Raw genomic sequence first — 24,870 nt, forward strand, 5'->3', positions numbered from 1 at the left:
GCCAATAATCTTGGCCCTTCTGAGATTTTCTAAAGTAAATTGGAATAAGAAAGAAATACAGATACACCCAAAAGGATTTCACAGATTTAGATATAGATATGCATCCTTGTTTCTACATGTTTTCTAAATAATATTTAGAATATGTTATTAAGAAATAAAGCAGTAAGTTTTCACTTAAAAAATTTGAAACGCTTCCTTGGTGGCTCAGACGGTAAAGAATCTGCCTGTAATGCAAAAGACCCAGGTTCAACCCCTGGGTTGAGAAGATCCCCTGGAGGAAATAATGGCAACCTACTCCAGTATTCTTGCCTGGAGAATCCCAGGGCCAGAGGAGCCTGGTGGGCTACAGTCCATGAGGTCACAAAGAGTCTGACACAACTGAGCCACTAGCATACTTCAAAAAATGTAGTTTTCTATGACAGCTCCTTGATAAGTAAGCAAAGCATTTTTTTTCACTGCCCCTCTAGCATATGCATATAAAAAGTTTGACTGAATGTAATTTTTCTAAATCAAAGACCAATAGGATTATCAAACATCTATATTTCCCTTTCATGGTTTCTTTTTTTTCTATTATCTTTGCTAATAAATAAATACTCCTGTATTATTTTAAAAAGATTGGGATCGGGTAGAGAGGGAGGTGGGAGGGGGGATCGGGATGGGGAATACATGCAAATCCATGGCTGATTCATGTCAATGTATGACAAAACCCACTACAATATTGTAAAGTAATTAGCCTCCAACTGATAAAAATAAATGAAAAAAAAAAAGGAAAAAAAAAAAGATTAAGTGGTCAAGTGGATAATGAGTACCGTGTAATTTGTTTATATATCATACAACTTTTCAGATTTTATTTGAAATAAAAAATAAAATAGTAAGTAATATTTCTATCTCCTCTTTATTTGCATAGAATATACCTTATCCAAGATCTAATTATAGAAAATAGAACTGTACCACTTAAAATAAATTAAAAGCACAAACACCACACACACATGCACAATTCAATTTGAAAAAGACTATTTGTCCTCAAAAGATTTATTTCTTTTTAATATCTTCTGTTGTACTATTTAATTGTTTCTTTAATTACTCCCACATATCTACCTTAACATCTTGTCTGATAACCTTATCTACACAACTGTTATTCCTTAGTTGAAAAGTGATTTAGTGATGGCTAATCTCCTCTTCTCTTTCAATTTATGCTTTCCCTATTGTCTACTCAGTACTGGAAACAGCACTTGAAGTGACTCAAACTGTTCTTCATTTCCCCTTTGCTTTAATTAAATCATGTATTGGCATTTGATGGAATTTATGGCTGATAATTTTAGATTTGTCTTATGCCAGACAATGTACTGTTTCATCTATTCCTTGTCAGCTTAGCTTTTATTCCAGAAAGCTACATTAAAAGGATCTTTAATTAAAATATTATATAAATATAATAAGCAGCCTCACCCAGGCTTGACAGTAATATCGTTCTTTTGTCTGCCATTTCTGCTGTTAAAGTGACTTTTACATCAAAATATCCATAATACTGTTTGCATCTGCACACACAATAAAGCAACTAAATATATTTACATATATAAGCATCAGACAGCCATGTCATATAATAAACTTATATTGACTTACAAGTCTCAATCATCTTGCTTAATAATATAACTTGTTTCTGTAATCATTTGGCCATTTCACGCTTACCTTACATAGTTGGTAATAATATGTGGAACAGCTGCAAACTTTCACAGTAATAGGTACAATCGAATCTGATGTGTCTAATTAATTTTTAGTCCAACAAATTAGTTTTGTTCTTCATTACTCTCCAATGGGAGGAAGACATTATATTTCATTATATTTTTTTTGTCTGAAAGAGCAACGCACTGTCACAGGTCACACACATCCCATGTCTGTGCTCCAATTAGTTCAACTGACAACATTGTTTGAAAAATACTACTTGTACAAGAAACGCTAATACACCTTGGGCAACACAAATATGCCACTATATTCAGTATGCTGCTTTATGACTCTTTTACGCAAATGAAGGACAGATTTTCTTTTCTGATTGAGCTATAAGGTGTTCTCTTTTTAGTAATAGCTAGTGTTTAGCCCAGTCAACATAAATGAATATGAGCTCATTTTAAATACATTTTAGACTATGTTTATATGTATAATGATTAAAAGCAGATAGATTAGGAAAATGAACCAGGTTTACCACACAGGTAAAGGTGATTTTTAAATCTGGAAATTAACACAAAAGAAACTTCAGAAATGAAATACTGGACTATATGAAAATTGGACAGTAGAATATTGCATGCAAGGATGGGCATGATGAAGGACAGAAATAGTAAAGACCTAACAGAAGCAGAAGAGATTAAGAAAAGTTGGCAAGAATACACAGAAAAACTATACAAAAAAAATCTTAATACCCTGGATAACAATGTTGATGTGGTCACTCACCTAGAGCCAGACATCCTAGAGTGTGTAGTCAACTGGGTGTTAGGAAGCATTACTATGAACAAGCTAGTGGAGGTGATGGAATTCCAGTTGAACTACTTAAAATGCTTAAAGATTATGCTGTTAACATGTTGCACTCAATATGTCAGCAAATTTGGAAAAACTCAGCACTGGCTTGGAACAGGAAAGGTCAGTTTTCATTCCAATCCCAAAGAAGAGCAATGTCAAAGAATGTTCAAACTACTGTACATTTGTGTTCATTTCTCATGCTAGTAAGTGTATGCTTTAAATCCTTCAAGCTAGGCTTCAACAGCATGTGAACCGAGAACTCCAGAGGTACAAGCTGGGTTTAGAAAAGTCAGGAATCAGAGATCAAATTGCCAACACCTGTTGGATCATAGAAAAAAGCAAGGGAATTCCAAAGAAACATCTACTTCTGCTTCACTCACTACACTAAAGCCTTTGATGTGTGGATCACAACAAACTGGAAAATTCTCTAAGATATGAGAATACCAGACTACCCTACCTGTTTCCTGAGAAACCTGTGTGCAGGCCAAGAAGCAACAGTTAGAACAGGACATGGAACAACTGACTGGTTCAAAATTGGGAAAGGGGTATGACAAGTCTGTATATTGTCACCCTGCTTATTTAAATTATATGCAGAGTACATCATGCAAAATGCCAAGCTGGATGAATCACAAACTGGAATCGAGATTGTCAGGAAAAATGTCAACAACCTCCGATATCCAGATGATACCACACTAATGGCAGAAATTGAAGAGGAAGAAAAGAGACTCTTGATGAGGGTGATAGGAGAGAGTAAAACAGCTGGCTTGAAACTGAACATTCAAAAAATGAAGATCAAGTGAGTCAGACTCATCATGTCATGGGAAATAAAAGGGAGAAAAGTGAAAGCAGTGACAAGTTTTATTTTGGGGGGCTCCAAAATCACTGCAGATGGTGACTGCAGCCATGAAATTCAAGGATGCTTGCTCCTTGGAAGGAAAGCGAAGACAAACCTAGACAGCAAATTAAAAAACAGAGACATCTCTTTGCCAGTAAAATTTCATATTGTCAAAGCTATGGTTTTTCCAGTAGTCGTGTACGGATGTGTGAGCTGGACCATGAAGAAAGCTGAGTGCCAAAGAATTGATACTTTTGAGTTATGCAGGAAAAAAAATGCTTGAGAGTCCCTTGGACAGCAAGGAGATCAAACCAGTCAATCCTAAATGAAATCAACCCTGAATATTCATTGGAAGGCTGTTGCTGAAAGTGAGCTTCCAATACTGCTGATGGGAAGAGCTGACTCTTTGGAAAAGACCCTGATGCTGGGAAAGGTGGAATGCAAAAGAAGTGAGCAGCAGAGGATGGGATGGTTAGATAGCATCACTGACTCAATGAACATGAACTTAAGCAAACTTTGGGAGAGAGTGAAGCACAGAGGAGCCTCACGTGCTGCAGTCCACAGGATCACAAAGAGTCAGACACAACCTAGCAACTGAACAACAAATAACAAACAAATGGGCATTCTGATAGGCTTAACAAAGTAAGTTTCTATCTTATTCATAGTCAGTCTAATATGGGTTTGGAGAATGGAGGATGGGGTTTTTATTCCATTGAGTTTTTCATGAAATGTGGATCCTTCCAGTCAATGGTGTACCATCTCTCATAGGGTCAACATCCCACAACTGATCCCTTGTTCTATCCAACACCTTAGGAAAGAGAGTATGAAGTGCCATCTCAGTGGTACATGGATTGGTCCAGAGATACCATGCATCTGCCTGTGTACAATTATCCAATATTCAGTCACTTTGTTGCACTCAACTACAAGGGAGGCAGGGAGATACAGGCTAATTTTCTTCTCTGGAAGAAAGGTGAAACCTTGGTAAACAAGTCACCTATGGTTTGAAGGACTCTCATATCTAGATAATTTACAACTTATATTCCTACCTGGGGCTTCCTTGGTTACTCAGATGGTAAAGAATCTACCAGCAATGCAAGCACGCCTAAGCACATATGGTTGCACATGTAAAGAGATTAATAAGAACGCTATAATTTGTGACTCAAATTATGGCCCATGTAAAGCTAAGAGGTACTTAAGACCCACTCAGGTAGGAGTAAACTAAAAGTAAAGTCTTGATCGTTCAGTCGTGTCCAACTCTTTTTAACCTCGTGGACTGTAGCCCACCTGGCTCCTCTGTCCATGGGATTCTCCAGGCAACTTACTGGAGTGAGTTACCATGCCCTCCTTCAGGAGATCTTGCTCGTCTCCTGCATCTCCCGCATTGCAGGCAGATTCTTTACTACTGAGCTACCAGGAAAGTCCACTCCTTACATTCATCATCTGGATTAATCCTCCCAAACATATGAAATAGATGCTATTGTCACCAGCTAATAGAAACAGGGATTCCAGAAGATTAAGTGCCCTACATAAACCCACTGCTTTCCTAGCTAGGAAGTGACAGAGATGATACTCAAATGTGGAACTTCAAAGACCTTGCCGTTTCCAGTATGTTACAGTGCCGGGATAACTAAAACAAGAGAATTACATGTTCCTTTGATATGATATGCTGAAATTTGCCATTTATATTTTGCTTAAATTTATCTTTTAATTATTTGTTTACTCACTAATGAGATATATTAATATGAGAATTCACTTAGTTTCCAGTTTCTGAATTCATTCATCTATTAAATAAGCACCTAAATCTTTGCTCATTAGTAATGTTAGAATTCCGTGAGTCTTAAACCTGTTTAAAAATGTGGATTGAGATTGTCTTTATTATGTCTGAGAGGGCTAAACTGTCAGAAATGTGACAGCTTCTAGAATAATCTTAGTCTAGATTTAAATGTATGATTTGATACATAGACCTTAGAATTAATTTGCAAGTTGTTTTGTAGCCAACTTTCAAGTGGATTTTCAAATTAGTTTCAGATACTTTAAGGGCATTTAGGAGTTTTATCTTTCTGTGAGATTTTAACTATAGATACTAATCTCTATGAAAAGATGTTTATGTCATTATCATTATTTAATATAGCAGTTTCAGTACCTTCCAGAAAATTAAAGTATGTTTGATCAAGGTAAAGTATTTGGTAAAATATTAAGAGAAGTATTTTGATCATCTGTAACAGCAATGCTGTAGGGGAAAGGTAATTTGCAAATACCCAGTTTAAATGTTGTAGTTGCTTTTCTTTTTTTGAATGAGAATTGTCTTACAAAATGCTTTACCTAACTGAAGAAAAGTTATTATTATTTCAGCTTACACACTTGTTTTAGTACTTATATATGAGGCAATAAATCAAGAAGTGGCTCTGAATCTGTCCATCATAAAACAAAACAAAACACAAAGGAGCAATGTTCTTAATCACATGTCAAACTTCTGATTTGATTCTTCTTTTTAAACTTATAAAATCTGCTTACCAGTAAATTGTTACACGGTCAGGACACAACAAATATTACCTGCTTCAAAGAAGGTTACAATCTTCTGTGCCTTTGGTATAGCACGTATGTATTTTTGTGGGGTTTTGGGTCTTAATATTTACTAGTACTAACACTGTTGTTTCTTCCATAGGGGGACGAAATGAAGTTGTCATTACTGAAAACAACAACAGCATAACTGAGCAAATCACTGATGTTGTGAAGCAACCAGCTTTTATAGCTGGTATTGGTGGTGCCTGCTGGGTAATTCTGATGGGTTTTAGCATCTGGTTGTACTGGCGAAGAAAGAAGAGAAAGGGACTCAGTAATTATGCTGGTAAGAGGCTATTTCCAGCTAAGAAAATATCTTAGCTTTAGAAATATGATAAAATGCAAGAGAAGGAATGAAATGGAGTATGAAATGAGTGAATGAATGGGTGTTTATTGCTTGATTTCAACCATTATAAACAACATGCTTTAATACACTGTTCTTCATCATATCACATTATGACCATAATGCCATCTTTTTGCCTGTCTCTCCAAGGAAGCATAAGAAGAGCGCAAACCAGTAACGTGATTAGCCATTTTTCTCAATAGTTCAAAACACACACACACACAAACACACACACACACACACAGACTGCAAGCTATGACACCATGTTTGAAAAGCATATTTAAGAAAGAGCATTCCTAAAATGCTCAGGAAAAAGAAAAGATTTGAAATGTATTTTTTTGTATTTAACAATACAGATTACAAAGGGAAATGTATCCCAGATGAAAAATACAAACAAAACAAAACAAAAAATTTTACCAGGATTGATGAAACTGATGAGGCATGATTTGTTTTACTAGTCACTTAAATAGAATGTCTATTTTAAAGTGACCAATGAGCATTTTAGAAAGAAGAAAAAACAGAAGCAAAAGAAAGAGAAGAAAAATAAGATCCTAGATGTTGTACTTGTTTGCAAAAATGTTTTCTTTGAATCCAGAACAGGAATTTTAAGGATGTCCAAAGTTATGGCCTTCAAAATACATCCAAGGCCGAAAGAGAGAGAAAATTATCAAGTCAGTGAGTGAAAAATGACCTCAATAATGAAGCTGTGTTCAGTTAAAGTTTGAATTACATTCATTTTAAGTACTTTCTCTAACAATGATTAAAAAAAAAATTGCCTCACAAATACTTAACATTTTCTAAAATTTTCAAGGGAACAATTTTAATTTATCATTGTCCTACAAATATTTTAAAAATCTTTGAGATATATTATTCATCTTCTATTTCTAATTTTTACTTTAATAAGAAGCATAAATGTCTTCTTAAGTGATTTTGACAGAGGCTTCATTACTTATTAAGCTTATCAGCTACTTTAACTTGTAGCATCCAAGTTTCTAAGAATAGTTCAAAATGAAAGAAACAGCATCCATTTGGTTGTTTTTCTTGTTATTGAGTGGTATTTAAATATGATCAGTTGATGATCACATTGCAGCTCATGACTATAGCTTGTAGAAATAACATTTGTTAGTTACTGGTTAGAATATATTCCCAGGACTAGAGAAGGTAGTGTAGTGGATTCATTGCAGAAGGGTTTGCATACTTTGTGACTTGCTTTTCTCATTTCTCATTGGTTGCCGATGCCTGCTTCCTTATGCTTTGTCATCTGAGTGCTTTATCACCCTGCCAGTGAAGGATTCTTCCTGGAAAGCGATGCTGGGCAATGACTGCTGAGTGTCAGAGTCATGAACATTAATGATACTTTCATGTAACTTCTTGTTTTGCAGTCCAGTCCCCTGCTTTCATTCCTTAAAGATATTGTCCGTTTACCTGTCTGTTTAGTCAGTCACCATGTTCTGTTTTGTCTCTGTGACATGCCCATGTAAATCAAAGACTATTTTTGTGTTTATCTCTTTGCTTGACTTTAGTGAAAATAATAAAAGACTGACAATGTTAGTCACCTCAGTGCCACATTTGGAGTGTTGCATTTTTACCCTCTGTAGGATTTTCATTCACTTCTTCCTAATAGCATTACTCTCATAATTAGTAGTTATGTTTTTTTGTAAAATCATGTCAGAGAGCCTTTCTTCTTTTCTTTCTTCTCTTTAAAAACAGCAGTTCTTTACATTTGATTGGAAAATATCTGTTGGTCTTTGAGCTGGACAAGAATAGCACATTTCCTGTTGTCATTTCTCATTGTGATTGATATCCATCTGCTGGTAGAAGAACTGCTAACTCAGAAGGTGCTATGCCCTTCAAATATTTTGGAATCAGGCCAAGCCACAGAGCAGGCTTTCTGAACCTTTATCCTTAATTGATAGATGGCTGACTCTCAGAATGGATTCACCTTCAGCTGGAAATTTGCCTTCCAGCAACTGCTATTCTCTTCTAGGTGAGAAGCAAATGAAAATCCACACTACAGGTACTCAGCATTGCATATCTGACTTGGTAATATTCTCTACACATTCCCCCCCATAAATATCCTAACCTTCACTTTCTGGAATTTTTATATTCTTGTCTTTCTATAGCTTAAAGAATATGAGGATTGTAAATAGGCATGCTTAGTGTAGTATTTGTTTATCATGTGTTAAAATTTATGATATTTGATTCACGAGCTAATGATCTGTTTTAAGAGCACAGAGATTTCATACAGGGCTAATTTTCTCTGAAGTATTTTATAAAAGTTATCGAGAAAGTAGTCTATGTGTAATAGTTCTGTTTATATTCTGGTTTTCACAGAAATTTCTGTGGGAATCTTCTAATTTTACAAGTATGAAATGCAAAACTGGTAACCTTAAAGCAATATAATTTTACTCAGAAAATGAAAAGTCTAACATTTCTACTTTTTACTACACAGTAATATCTATATAGTTTCAAATTTTTCTTACTCATTTATGATACCAGTAATCATTTTTTCCCAAAGAACATAAGTCTATATTGGGATCAGTATTTAAATTAATTTATAACAAAAGATGACTTCATTTGCTTTAGACCCCAAATGTGATCTTAGATTATACTTCAACATCTGCTACAATTCATATAAATTCAGAAACATGCATTTTAATAATGCTGATCCTAAGTAGAATTGAAGTGGTGATTTAGTCGCTAAGTCGTGTCCGACTCTTTCGACCCCATGGGCTGTAGCCCGCCAGGCTTCTCTGTCCACGGGGTTTTCGAGGCAAGAATCCTGGAGTGGGTTGCTGTTTCCTTCTCCAAACCAGCAACTGAACCCAGGTCTCCTGCACTGCAGACAGATTCTTTACCGACTGAGCTACCCGGGAATTCCCAAGTAGAATTAAAAAGTAGGTTGAATTTGATTTCAGTACTTGCCTTTTCTACTTCATTCCAAGTCTTCTTAATATCACAGGTAGATTTTTCACCATCATAGGGAAGATTTTAACCATCACAGGGAAGATTTTAACTAGTGGGGAGAAGAAATCCTTTGCAGAGTGGAAAACCCAAGTCTCCACAGGATGACTTCCACTCACCCTATAGGCAAAAGCTCACCCACTGATTTTTATTGTGGTTAATCTTTGACTCTCCATCTCCATGTGGAAATTATATTTGAATGCTTAGAAGAAAAGTAAAAAAAAAAAAAAATGACATGCTATTTAGCGTTGATATTGTTCTTATGATTCAGAAGAGTTAACATATTGATCATAGAACACTAGTGGATCAGCACTGTAGATTGTAAAAGCAACTGTCAGGAATCAAATGTAAACTTATACAGCGAAATGATCTGAGAGGAGAATTTGGCCTGAATGTAAAGTTTTGCTTCTTTACACAGCAGAACATGGCGATTTCCCCAGGGCAAAGTTACTAGCTTTCTATGTCAGGATTTTCCTATTTATTCTTTGTTTAAATTCTTCAGACACAAACACACACAAAAGGTTTGCTTGTGGCTCAAAGATGGGCACCTAGAATGAGAGACATATTCCCCTGTCTCATATTCTACATGAAATCATTTTATTTTTTTCTAGAGTAACGTGCACTGTTATTTATCTTGATCTTCATTGAGTACTAACAGTGCTTGCCTTTGCCTGTGAGCTTCCTGACTGCCAGAAATATTCACTACCTGAGTTGTTATAGGATGAAATAGAATCATGAAGATATTTGGGTAGAAAATACTAGGTGACTTTTGAATCTAGAGAAAATTTTGATTGTATGAGTTAATGGTGTTTGTGAATAGAAGAGTGAACAATATAGTTTGCGTAAAGCCATGCAGCTTTCATGAGGATTCTGTATGTCATATTATGATCTTCATGAAGACTGCATGACGCTTTTCAAACTAATGCTGGTCATATTTCTATCAATAATTTTTAAGTTATCAACTTTTTAATGAAAGTAAACTAACTTTCACACTTTTAAAGGGATGAGTTCTATGTTACAAATATTACCTCTGAGGATGGCAGATTTGATTAAACTCAGTAAATGTAAATAATTTAATGAGTGAGCAAATTATGAAATACCAAATGCTTCATGCATAGGTTTTAAACCATTGGTGAAATTATTTGACAAAACCATCCTAAGACAGCTAAAAGATTTGATGGAATTTTTATACTCTGATTATCTGGGCTTGAATTAAGGCTTATTAAAAGAGGATTAATCTACATTCATAGTTGAGAAATAGCTTATCAGGCAAGGGAATGAGGCTTGGCTGGCAACATTAAAGTTTCCATTTGGAGTAGGAAAATGTGGCCTACTAGAGATAGGCACTCTGAAAGCTTCCTTACCTCAAAATGTCAATTTTCCGTGTAGTTATATTTCCCTTTTCCCTCACTGCTAGCAGGCATGAGATTACGATTAATCCTGACAGATAATAGTAGAGGTACTTTGTATATGATCTGAACTTGCAAAGTCTCTTTACCTTGTATCTTTCATAAACGCTGCAATAAATTCAGAATATTTAATACATTTCTAAAACAGTTAAGAGTGTACGGTCTGTAGAGATTTTTGGAAACCTTAACACTAGTCCGACAGTTTTAGCAATAAAAACTCCTGTGCACTCTACATTGCTCCCTTCAAAGTCTTAATTTTAGATACTATCAGAAACTCCTGGTAAAAAACACTCACTTATTTCAAAGTTACTTTTGACAAGCACAAAGTTACTGCACTATGATTATCAAAACTGTGACTACAGCGAGACTGTTCAACCACCTACCCTCTCTATCCTCTTTTAGCTTTAAGTTAGTTCAGCACCTCTGAAATGAGAGCTACTTCAAAACAGCTTTCAAATTGGCTGGGGCATTTATTTTTATGTTTCTCTGTCTCTACACACACACACAATGTTGATCAAAACACCAAATGTGACTTCCATTTTAGGAGATCTAATTGTTTATCCTTTCTCATTTGTTTTTAATCTCACGGTCAAATAGAACTCAGTTACTTTTGGTCTGCTTTTCAAAATGGAACAAATCTAAAAGTTTTGGAGCATGGGAAGTATCCTCTTTTTCCCTTGTTTCAAAAAGACAACTATTCAACTTTATTACATAAGGGTATTGGGTTTGTTGTTGTTGTTGTTTTCTCCTGAGAGAAACACACAAAATTGAAGTTTTTCATATGTATCAAGTTGTGTCCACGGGCTGTTTTAAGTCAATTATGTATTTATATAATGACTGTGTATTCTTGACTCTGTATAGTTGTTATGAAGACGCACAAACATAAATGTCATTAAGAACTATTTTTGGTGATCTCTTTGTAGATTTGAAATTATTTAATGATTTATATAAAAGTAGAAGATGGATGTGTCTTGTTCTGAAACTTAAAATTCTTTCATTTACAACATTTAACTCTCAGTTGGTAAATATGGACCATACTATAGAGTCTATACTCTTAACACATCTGTAGATAAACCTCAGTGAACGTTTGAATGTTTTTTCCCCAACTTTTTATTGTGGTACAATACACATGACATGAAACTTGCTATCTGGACCATTTTAAGTGCACCGTTCAGAGGCATTAAATACATTCATGATTTTGTTCACCATCACCACCATCTATCTCCATAAACTTTCTCAATTTTTAAAACTGAAAACCTTTGCCCAGTAAACAACAACTCCCCATTTCCCTCTCCTTCCAGCCCTCACATCACCATTTTACTTTCTGTCTCTGTGATTTTGACTACTTTATGTACCTAATAGAGTACCTAAATAGACTTTTACAGTGTTTGTCTTTTTGTGACTGGCCTATTTCATTTAACATATTGTTCTCAAGGTACATCCAAGTTTTAGCATATGTCAGAATTTCCTTCCTTTTCAAAGCTGATTAATATTCCATTGCATCTGTTTATACACTTATCCATTCATGCATCAATGGATGCTTGGTTTGCTTCCACATTTTAGCTGCAATGAATAATGCTATGATGACCATGGATGTACAAATATCTCTTTGATATCTTGATTTCATTTCTTTTGAGTATATATCAAGAAGTGGAATTGCTGGGTCTTATTGTAATTCTGTTTTTCATTTTTTGAGTAACAAACATGGTATTTTCAACTAAGGGTAAAATGGTTTTTACCTTCCACCAACAGTACACAATGGTTTCAGTTTCTTCATATTCTCAATAATGCTTATTTTATGTTTCCTGCATAGAAGCCAACCTAAAAGGTGTGAGGTAACATCTTATTCTAGTTTTTATTTCCATCTCCCTAATGATTAATGATGCTGATCATCTTTCCTTGTGCTGACTAGCATCTGAATAATATCTTTGGATAAGATTTTGAGTGTTGCATCTTAGTACTTTAATATTTACAGTTTATGAAAAATTTAACATTGGTAAGTACATAAAGTCAAATGTAACTTAACTTTTGTTCAGTTGTCCTTAGCTTCAGTTGTCTTCTTTTTTTCTAATATTATTTCTTGCTCTGACAGTAACAGAAAATTTGGGTAAGGAAAAAAGAGCATCCAAATTAGATTTCCTCAGCTTCTCCCCTCATATCTCCTAAACAACACATTGGAGGTGTAGCCCATCCATGTCTGCTGATATGCACAACATTATCTTAGCCCTCTTTTATCAGAGTAAAACAATCACTTGATAGTCCATTAAAAAACCACATACTAGAAAGTCACTTCAGATGGAAAGTTAATTAGCTGCACTGTTTTCACATTTTGTGTTTTTCCAACCTAATCAGACCTTTATTTAATGTCACCAGTGATTTTTTTTTCAATAATTGTTTCAGATCAATTTGTTATTTTTGTTCTTGTTAAAAACTGTTATTAAAGGGATCCAACGTGGTGTGGACACACAGCTGATTGTTGCTTCCCAACACTTAAGGGAGTCCATCACAAAGCAGACTAGTGATCAGTATTCATCTTCTTCATAGCCAGTCCTGGGCAGGTGCAAAGGTTCTGTCAGGATTCTTTTGTATTACACTTGAGAAGGTACCTAAAAACTTCATAAGGCAGTGTACTTTAGGTGCCAATGACATGTTTCTGAAAGTACAGCCTCATGAATTCCTGATAAACCCTTGGATGATGATGATATTGCCTAATTATGATGCCATAAGAGATATATGGCAGTGGCCACAGGACTGGAAAAGGTCAGTTTTCATTCCAATCCCAAAGAAAGGCAATGCCAAAGAATGCTCAAACTACCACACAATTGCACTCAACTCACACACTAGCAAACTAATGCTCAAAATTTTCCAAGCCAGACTTCAACAGTATGTGAACCGTGAACTTCCAAGATGTTCAAGCTGGATTTAGAAAAGGCAAGAGAGCCAGAGATCAAATTGCCAACATCCATTGGATCATCGAAAAAGCAAGAGAGTTCCAGAAAAACATCTGCTTTGTTGACTATGCCAAAGCCTTTGACAGTGTGGATCACAAAAAACTGTGGAAGATTCTTCAAGAGATGAGGTGGGAATACCAGACCACCTAACCTGCCTCTTGAGAAATCTATAGCAGGACAAAAAGCAACAGTTAGAACTGAACATGGAATAATAGACTGGTTCCAAATTGGGAAAGAAATACGGCAAGGCTGTATATTGTCACCCTGCTTATTTAACTTACATGCAGAGTACATAATGAGAAATGCTGAGTTGGATGAAGCACAAGCTGTAATCAATATTGCTGGGAGAAATATCAATAACCTCAGTTATGCAGATGACACCACCCTTATGGCAGAAAGTGAAGAAGAACTAAAGAGCCTCTTGATGAAAGTGAAAGAGAGTGAAAAATTGGCTTAAAACTCAACAGTCAGAAAACTAAGATCATGGCATCTGGTCCCATCACTTCATTGCAAATAGATGGGAAACAGTGACAACCATGGCTGACTTTATTTTCTTGGGCTCCAAAATCACTGCAGATGGTGACTGCAGCCATGAAATTAAAAAATGCTTGCTCCTTGGAAAAAAAGCTATGACCAACCTAGATAGCATATTAGAAAGCAGAGACATTACTTTGCCAACAAAGTTCATCTAGTCAGTGCTATGATTTTTCCAGTAGTCATGTATGGATGTGAGAGCTGGACTATAAAGAAAGCTGAGCATCAAAGAACTGATGCTTTTGAACTGTGGTGTTGAAGAAGACTCTTGAGAGTCCCTTGGACTGCAAGGAGATCCAACCAATCAATCCTAAAGGAAATCAGTCCTGAATATTCATTGGAAGGACTGATGCTAAAGCTGAAACTCCGATACCTTGGCCACCTGATGGGAATCACTGACTCGTTAGAAACGACTCTAATGCTGGGAAAAATTGCAGGTGGGAGCAGAAAGGGACGACAGAGGATGAGATGGTTGGATGGCATCACTGACTCTATGGACATGAGTTTGAGTAAGCACCGGGAGTTGGTGATGGACAGGGAAGCCTGGCGTGCTGCAGTCCATGGGGTCACAAAGAGTCAGACACGACTGAGCAACTGAACTGAACTGAATAGATATATTCTTAGACAACCTTAGGGAGAAGACTGGGGAACTACATTTAGAAATTTATAAAATCTAAAGAGTAATCATACTTTTTAGCTCAAACTTAAGAAACAGGTGAATTATGGAGAGATTATCCAAATGAGAAAGTATTTACTAAGTGTATACTTTAAGTAGCAAGTTCATTAAAAATATGAATCAATTCATAAAATTTTATTTTCACTTTTGCTCACCAAGTAATCATAGTAAATGTAATCAGTGTCTTCCAAGATAGGATATGTTGAATTCACAGCTGTGAAATGGTATTTTTTCCTTCTTCCCAGGGACTAGTTCAGCTGATGCATATTAATTTTGGTCAGAATTGCAATTGTGCAGTCTATAAACTTCTAAACACCAAATTTTTCCCAATGATTTTCTAGTTAAGTAATTTAGTGGCAAAGTTTGACCCAAAATAATATGAAGTCATGTATAGACTTTGTTCCACTAATCGTGAATATTCACATCTCATTGCAAAACTAATCATTTTGAATATAGTTGCTGGCTCAGACCTTCTCTGCAGTGTGCATCATATTACCTGTCTCAGATCTGAAGCATTTTAATTCCAAACAAATTTAGCTGCAAAGATTGTGGGTAAGAGATGATGCACCCAAACTGATATTTATCTTCTTTGCCGATCCTTGACACCCACTTTCATGTTGTTAGCTTTGTAGAATGAAATCTAGTGACCAGAGGGCGTGGGTTCTCCAGCTGTGGCTTTACTGGTTGCTTGTTGGCATTGCTAATATGCTCCATAGTTTTAAGAAGGACTTAAGTTGGATGATCATTACATACAATGGGAATATATTCAATAAGTTGAAAGTCTCATTTTTATAAGGATTCGTAAATGAAGGAAAGCATTCAATACATTAGGTATTCTCTATTCACGACAGTTCATGTCTATTATACAGTAATTGTAGTATTTCAACTCAGTGCTTCTCAATGTCCCTAAAAGGACCTGTGATGGAGAGGAATAGGTTTTCAATCTGTACCTATTTCCCTGGTTTCATTAGAAGGATATTACCTGTTTGAACTTCCCTGTTTCAGTTTCCATTATGTGCAGTTTGCCTTATGACCTCTAATTAGGATACCTGTATATTAGCATTAAAAATCACGGTGTGATAATTCTTTGTCAATGCATATCCATCTTCCAATATCATATATGTACCAACTGACATGCAAATAAAAATTGCCCCTTTGACTTAACCGTGTGTTTGGCCTGAAGAATTTTTAGATGTCTTATTAAAGTTGGAACAAATGATGGCTTTGCTTTAGGCCAAACCACTGCTTCTACTATCTGTGCAATTATGTTAATTATATTTTGCTATAATTCCCAGGGGCTTCAGCTCTAAACGAAGGGCCAATATGTAGTTGTTGTTAATTGTAATTAATATTGACTACTTGTGTGTGTTTCTTTTTTTTTCACAGTTACATTTCAAAGAGGAGATGGAGGACTAATGAGCAATGGAAGGTATACCAAGGAGATTTTTTATTTTTATTTTTAATCAGGACTGAGGAAACTACATAGTAAAAGACAATTATTGTAATAAACGATCACTTATAAGTCTGAGAATTCTAGAAGGAATTAAACAGCTTACAACAAGGTTTAATGATCTATCTGTTGTGCACGTCAGAGGAATCAAGTCCAGATGTTTCATATCTCCCAGATGCCCCTGAAGAAATTAGTAGTAAATATCACAAGGAATGTGTTCATTTGTTAGCAGGATGTTTATTGCATTAATTAGACATTAGCAAATGAAGTTGCTGTTGTTTAAGGCTCCTTATTGGTTCTCACCAAATTGCTGTGAGTGAACAATTACACATAATCGATCACAAAGTAAATGATTCATGGATGATGAATAGGCTGTAGATTGATAGGACTGGATTCCACAACTTTGGATACTCAATTGAAATTGATAAAAACTGATAACAAACCCATATATCCTCATCTATTTTCCCTTTGCCGATATGGAGATTGTAATTAGGCTCTGGTAATAACTTCCAATCTCCCATTTAATCAATATTTTAGCAAAAAGAGATTAGGTCTAATGAGAGCTGGTGGATGTAGCCAGAAAGCAGTTGGATCTTCCTATTGCAGTTTCCATAGAAACACATGTTTCTCTTAAGGATTGTATCACCAAGGGTCTATCAGGAAAAAAAAAACAAAACTACGATGATTATAGATGTTGCTATATCTTTGTAAATATGGTAATAATCTGGAAAGGGATCAGAATCCCACTTTTACATTAAAGATAGGGATTCTTTATTGAATATGATGCAAAAGAAGTTTTCTTCATAGACGATTATGCACATACTGGATCAGACCGCAGTGGATCTTTTATCACCCTAAAATGCTTTCATATTCTCCTAACACTTTAAATTTAGAGAACCTGAAAATGTACTATTGATGGAACAGTATAAATACTCTTCATTTATTTCCCTTAAGTTCCTTGCCTCTAAATCAACCATGAGGGCTCATAACAGGGGTTACAGCCTATAGGGGACAGATAAATATGGGAGCTGCAGGAATTGAAGGAGCAATAGCCCAAAGTCCTGGAAATGGCTGATACTAAGCAATCATTCTGAGCAGTTGTTCCCTTGAGATGCCAATTTATCATCAGATCTTGTTTCAGGATGCTGCTATGTTACCAGTGTCCTACCAGTTTCAGGGAAGACGACTGAATTCATTTGGATGTCAGCAGAATCCCAGGCAGGACTCTTCTGCTTCCATTGACAGGGATAATCTACACAGAGCCTTAGTAACTTGCCAAAGTTCCTTAATTCTTGAGAGCCTCCAGATTTTAATTTGGAAGTGAATTAGAATCTTAAATTCTTTAATCCACTGTAGTTCATGAGACAGATGTGCACATCTCTCATGGAGTTCCACGGACTGATTTCCATGTTTTCCTGTTTTAGCCGCCCAGGTCTTCTAAATGCTGGTGATCCCAGTTATCCATGGCTTGCTGACTCATGGCCAGCCACGAGCTTGCCAGTAAACAACAGCAATAGTGGCCCAAATGAGATTGCGAACTTTGGGCGTGGGGGTAAGTTGTGTTTTTCAAAATTCTGTCGTTTGTGATTTGTTTTCTTGGTTTTCCTGGATGTTTTGAAAAAGGCATACCAAAAAGTATTTTCTTCCATAAGTGAATTTAGTGAAGTACATGTATTCATAGTACTGTACATTTGCTAAATATTTTATTATAAAGCTGTGGTATCTATTACCTTGAGTAAAACTGAGCTTTTAAGGATGTTATTACTAACCAAGAAGGTAACTATTCATAATGCATTTTGTTCTTCATACTATTAGTACATGATTAAGGGTTTCCCAGGTAGCACAGTGGTAAAGAATCTGCCTGCCAATGCAGGAGATGCAAGAGACTCGGGTTCAGTCCTTGGGTTGGGAAGATCCCCTGGAGAAGGAAATGGCAACCCACTCCATTATTCTTGCCTGGAAAACTTCATAGATAGAGAAGCCTGGTGGGCTACAGTCCATGGGGTTGCAAAGAGTGGGACATGACTGAGCACAGTACATGATTACTAAATCAGGAATTATGCAGCCAGACAGGGCTTATGATTTAGAACTAGTCATTTTACTTCTCTGATTATCATTCATATATATTTATTGAGGGTGTCCTGTGTATCTGGCACCATGGCAGACAGTAAAAATATCATATAAGAGGCAGACACTTAAATAAATATAACAACATGTTGACAGCTTTTCTGTAATTCTACAATTGATAATTTGTACCCCAAATAAAAGACAAAAATAGTCTAAGTAGCTGACATGCTAAGGTCTTCAAAATTCAGTACTAGGGTCCTCTCCATAGGTCTTTATAAAGAAAACAGAATTGGACTTACTATGAAAATCACCACCTTCCCCTCTCCACCTTTTCATCCAATCATTAGGAGAGCAGTGGGTTTAGAGGAAGATGGGACTGGAGAAGTCTCAGGCCCCAGTGTTTAGTTCAGCTGATACATGAGTTTTCCATTGACGTAGGATTGTGCAGATAGCAAATGGACTGGTACCTTGCCAATACCCCACATGAAAGAGCTGTCTCCTGGGAGGAGGAAGGTGCTATGAATAAAGTATTATTTAGGCTGATATATGAAGGAACAGTGGGGAGCCAAAAGTATGTAGAAAGTATGTAGAGAAGAAATTTACTGTGTCTTAAGGTTCAGAAAGTAAGGGAAACATTCACCTATTTAAGAAATGAGTGAATTTCCTAATGACTTGAGTATCGATTGCAAGGCAAAAGAATGCTAAGAAATATGGAAGGACAGGTAACAGAGGGCCTTCTAAGCCACACAAAGTCTTTAAACTTTGTTAGAGGATGATCAGAAGCCATTAATGGACTTTAAGAGGAGAATCCTAGAATGTGAGTGCTGTTTTAAATCATCCAGCTAGCTGCTGGGTGGAGGATGGAGATAGGTTGAAAAATTTGGGTGATTAATTAGGAGAATAGTGCTGTAATCTAAGAAATTTGTGTGAATCCTCTGAAGGATTATATATGTATATGCTTCTAGGAAGAACTAATGTAGGAGACCCAGGACTACGCTAAGTATTCTGGGTTTACTATAAACCTCAGTGGTGGATTTCACATGTATGAGTGTGTAAACATATTGACTTAGAATACAGTCATGGATATTGGCCTTTTCTCTTTATGAATGTAAGACCAATGCATGTTTAAACATATTTAAAATGGTATTTTAAATAATAAAGTGACTAATTATTGCACAACTCTGCATTGTGTCAGCACCAACTGAAAAAGGGGGCCTCCCTCCCGTAAGCTGTATGACTACTCAGCATCTTACTTATCCTCTGTAATTCAGTCCACCCGATTTAGATTTTCAGTTGCCCAGACTCTCTGAAAGTGGCTGCCTCCCCTAGGTGTCAGAATTCTGAGCCCTGCGATTATAGGTGTCACTTTATCTTGGATAGTTCTGTGCCCAAGCATAGTCTTATCAGGAGATCAAAACATTCCTCCCTGCCCTACCCACTGATTTTGAAATTCTGTTCATAAAGCTTTTATCAATCAAGGAGTAGCTGCCTTTTTTTTCTTGTATTTGCATTGGAATAACACACCATTCTTTCTTTATATCAAGAAATAAATGTACAAAGGTGGAGAAAGTGGTTTTTTTTTTTTTTTTTCCAGTTTCTGGCAGATTACATTAACATTCTAAAATGTCTCTTATCTAATTTAGGCAAAGGATACTTCTGAAGATTTTCAACGTTTTCTTTTTTTTTTTTTTCCATTTCCACTTCATTTTCATGACATGAAAATATTTCACAGGTCACTCTCAAGGCCGTGACAAAGTTTTTGCAGAGTTAACTATATCTCTTTCCAGTGTGATAAGCATTTTAAGCATTTACTAAAAAGACAGGACATTTTGCAAATTCCATTTCCTTTTCACAACAATGTAATAAGTATAAGACATAATCATATTTCTAACTTAGAGGTCAAGAAACTAAGGTTTATCAAGGTGAATAACTTGAGATATATCTGTAGAATCCAGATCTATCTAACAGATTTTAAAGACTGTGTTCTTTTATTTACACTTCTCTGCAATTCTTAAGGTAGGATTCACATGTGTGATTGTATTACCACGTACACTTAGAGGAATAACCATGGATACTGATATTTTTTTCTTTAAGAATGTTTACTAATACATGTTTAAATGTAATGAAAATACTATTTTGAATAATCAAGTACTAATAATCACATGTATTCATTTTGACAATACAAACTATAAAAATGCCCTTTAATTATTCAGTAAGTACTTACTCTTTGCAAAACACTAGATGAGGAATTATGGAAATACAGACATAAATCCCAGGTACTCTGTCCTCAAGTAACTTAAGATACAGTGAAGGAGACAGTCATTCATGGAAGTAATTATTCCAGGCAATAAGAAATAAATGCATGTGTAACTAGGCTGCTGAAAAACTGAAGAATTAAATCATGAGTAGTTATGACTAGAGAGAAGGGTTTCTATAATTCGTAAGTTTCAGACACAAACGTTAACAAGTGCCAGTCAGATAACCTAAAGTATCAAGAAGGGGTAGATGTGGACTGTGTAGAATGTAAAATAAAAAGTCCTGTCTAAAGATGGCAGCATCTATTCGAGTCCAGGATCCTGGGAGGAAGACTGGCCCAGAGTTCCAAATCATCTGATGTTATAGGATAATTCCCCACATGCAAATAGTCATGTATAAGCCTCTAGTATTTTAATGCTGGGTCATAATTCAATTTACTTTTTGAAAATATAAGAGTGAGCAAATAACATTTGAAGGAAATATGCAGCCCCCAAATCAATATAGAAGCACTTAGAATTGAAGACTAATTTCATCCAGCTGAGAGAGATTCTATTTCTAGAACCATAGCTTTAGTTGGCATAGCGTATGAAGGATTAGATTTTCATACTATATTTTTTCCATTTTAAAACATGTGAACACACAGCCATTTAAAACACTTGCAGTAGCTCACAATCTAAATCCAAAGCTTTGAAGAACCTCATATTGAAGATGCTGGGAAGTTGGGGTCAGTGTTGAAGAAGGGTATCTGTCCAGTTCATCAGTGAAAGACATGGTAGAGGCGGCAGAAGCAAAACTCAGAAAACTTCCCTAGAGTGAAGGACCTACTTTCACAATTTTGATATATTGTTAAATATCAAGCATCTCAGAGAATAAAAATGATACTGACCTGATGCTTTAGAATGAAGCATATTTCTTTGTCATCAAATTTTCTAATCAGTTTACAGCTAAAAACAAGAAGGGCAAGAAAGTAGTTGTAAAATTCTGAATCTGAAAACAATGTACTTACTTATACAACTTGATGAAATATTATAAATGTGAATATGTTTAACTATTTAAAATAGTTATTTAAAAAGTACATATATACTTAATTAGAAAACAGGTTGGAATTTCAGACTTCAAAACCTTCAGAAAGAACCTACAGTGTGTGATTATAGTGTATAAAATGCGTTTTAAATGTCTTGTTGCTGTTGCTAAAGATCATGTTTAGCTTTTGTAAAATGCAAAAGCAAACTTAATATTTTTACAAGAGTCCTTATTTCAAGTACTGTTAGATATCATAGAATCTAAATGCTTTAGGATATTTTGACTACTTCAGTTTTCTCCTTGTGATGATAAGCTGGTTTTGTTACTGAGATCATTTGGTTTATTATTACAGTACTATAACTCGTTGAAAATTTTCCATAATGAAATCAAGAGGGTTGATGAACTCATGTCCTGTGAAATGTGACTTTCAGAACATATATTATTAAGTAGCATAATATATATTCACTTTTAACTCTACATGATTAAAAATAGTATTAGTAGGTTTTTTTTGTTTTTGTTTTAGATTCTAGTGTTGTTATTCTGAGAAGGAAAATAAGTGCTCAGGAGAGAGGTGGCAGTTCTGAATTTAAAAACATCATATAAAGATAATTTAGCACACCAAAGTGATAAATGGACTGATTGATATTCAGTGTTTTTCCTGAAGTTTAATTTTACTCTTGCTGTATTACAACTTGAAACTATAATTCTCCACTTCTAAGATTTGGTAGCATAAATTAAACTCTGTGATCACCCAGATTGCTTTTTCTGTAGTTAAATCCTGCTGTATTGTGAAAATGACTTATTCATGAAAATCTTCCTTTGTTATCCAAGAAAAAAAAATTGCTACCATCAGTTACACTCCATTTCTGGAGCTGTGAAATCAACTCAGATAAACAGCAAGTAGAAACTTCAGTAAAAAGCGCCTTATAGTTTGGAGAGTATAATTTTGGAAACTTTTGCATCTATTTTAGCAGTTATTTTCCATTTCTCTTGGGATAAAGTGGAAAAAGATGCTTTTCATCCATGATTTGTAGATTCACTTTTGCCATTGCTTCTGTAAAGAGCTAACAATTTCATGGATTCTAAACCAGAATGAACCACTGAAAGCATTTTTTCAGTAGTGAAATACACCAAATTTCTCATTCATGGTTGAAGAAAATGGGGGATGGGGTGTGTTAAGCAGTGAGACGTGAAGGACGAGCAGTAGGCCTGCCTGTCACCAAGGCTGATAGCTTGGCGACGGTTGTACATCATCTACCCTTCATTGGCTCATGAAGCCCGTCTCAGCTGAAATGCAAACGTGCGGCATGACACATTTATTTTTCATCTTCATTCCTGATAGTTTTGGGCTTCCTGTGCATCATTAAATTGTTTCATTTCCCTATGTTCACCACAGATGTGCTGCCACCAGTTCCAGGCCAAGGGGATAAAACGGCAACAATGCTCTCGGATGGAGCCATTTATAGCAGCATTGACTTCACGACCAAAACCACTTACAATAGTTCCAGCCAAATAACACAGGCTACCCCATATGCCACGACACAGATATTGCATTCCAATAGCATACATGAACTGGCTGTCGATCTGCCTGATCCACAGTGGAAAAGCTCAATTCAGCAAAAAACAGACCTGATGGGCTTTGGTTATTCTCTACCCGATCAGAACAAAGGTAACAACGGTAAGTCCAGTTCTTACTTCCAGAAGAGTTATTTTCATATCATTTTTGCATGAGATAGAAAGTAGTATTTGTTGTTCGGTTTAGTAATTCATCACCAGGTTCACTACCTAAACTAAAAAAATATTCTAGCATGTATTCAGTACCTTGCACAATCCCCGCCACCACCACCACTGTTGCTATCACCACACAACACCAATTGGTTTCATCCTTTTAGCTCTTTTTTCAATAGTGATCAGTAATCCATCTCGACCTCCATTAGGCAGGACAGACAAAACATTCCTCCACTGTCCTACGACATCTGCTTCTGAATTGCTAACTGCATGTTCTGCATGGGCTTGTGCTGTGAACTAATCACATGATGCCACTATGACCTCTGCCCTTTAACCCTTAGCCTTACTTTACATCCCTGACTACCGATTGGCTGAGGGATTGTCTAATAGAATGCCACACAACCAGTCACAGGATTTCAGCACCACCAGCTCTCACAACAGCTCAGAGAGGAGTGGCAGTCTCTCAGGTTGGTCTCATCACAGTAAGGAGAAATATTTGTTTGTCACCAGCATATGACCTGTGTTCCTAACACTCATGAAGAAGTACTGGCTCACAGCTCACTGCCAGACATTTATCTCTCAAATGACAGTAGGAGTTTATCCTAATGAAATCAAGTTTGGGGGGTGGAGGAGGGTAAAATTCACCTTTAGCCTTTATGTATGAATTGTACAAGGTTGCATTTACTGAAAGATAGTGCCATTTTACTAAATACTGATTATTAAGGAACAGATGAGTTTGATCTGCTTTGAACCCTACTTAAGAGTCAAGCAAACTTTGCAATAAAATGATCACATAGGAAAATCAGCTCCATGGCATGGACACCATATTCAACTAAAATGCAAGTGATTTTGGAAATTGTTCGTAATATTAAGAGTCTGGTGATGTGGCTTCCTATTTTTGGACAAGTTTTCCAAAATATTGTGTTATCTATTAATGATATTATTTAGAGTAAGATCCTGATACCATGCTAAACAGGAATGTTAATATGGGACACAATTCTTTACATTTAATTTCTTAAAAAAACCCAGTCTTTTATATTGGTAATTTTTATGCTGTAAATTTTAATATATATTCAAGATACATTAGCTGAACTAACAATCCATAATGCAGGTATTAAATAGCACATGTAGGGAAAACACATTTTACTGGAAAGAAATATGTACCTATCATAATGAATATCAGTGATCTCTAGGCCCAAGGATCCTCATCTCTAAAATAGGAGATCCTTGTAGACATTCTGATTTGTACATTGTATATGACTGATGACTTTCTCTGTTCATTTCTAATTGATACCATGACTTTATTTTCTGATTTTTTCATACTATTGATAGTCTATTTGTTTTTATGAAGTTTTTTAACCTCAGTTACTGAGTGAAAGATTATAGTGTATTGAGATATGTCATAGGTTATGAGGTATCCAGGCCATAAATAGTTAACTCTTTTACATCATTAGGGTAACATTAACTACTTAGTTAGTTAAGTGATCTTTCCTTAGAGATAGAACCCTTTCAGTCTGAACATGTTAATGTTCTTTCTTCTCTCCAAAATGAGCCATTTGCTCTC

The 24,870-nt window shown here is 35.7% G+C and overlaps 1 protein-coding gene across 6 annotated transcripts in view; it reads left to right on the top strand.

Annotated features, from left to right (window-relative positions):
• Nucleotides 1–24,870, top strand: part of ROBO2 (roundabout guidance receptor 2) — a 647,901-nt gene that overhangs the window by 577,047 nt on the left and 45,984 nt on the right. For all 6 annotated transcript variants that reach the window (XM_043893217.1, XM_043893216.1, XM_043893218.1 and 3 more), the window contains exons 18-21: nucleotides 6,009–6,191; nucleotides 16,169–16,211; nucleotides 17,657–17,784; nucleotides 22,975–23,256. In XM_043893217.1, coding sequence (XP_043749152.1) covers nucleotides 6,009–6,191; nucleotides 16,169–16,211; nucleotides 17,657–17,784; nucleotides 22,975–23,256 — 636 coding nt within the window. The remainder of the gene's footprint in view (nucleotides 1–6,008; nucleotides 6,192–16,168; nucleotides 16,212–17,656; nucleotides 17,785–22,974; nucleotides 23,257–24,870) is intronic.

Source organism: Cervus elaphus, chromosome 31 (genome assembly GCF_910594005.1).
Source record: "Cervus elaphus chromosome 31, mCerEla1.1, whole genome shotgun sequence".
NCBI lineage: Eukaryota > Metazoa > Chordata > Mammalia > Artiodactyla > Cervidae > Cervus > Cervus elaphus.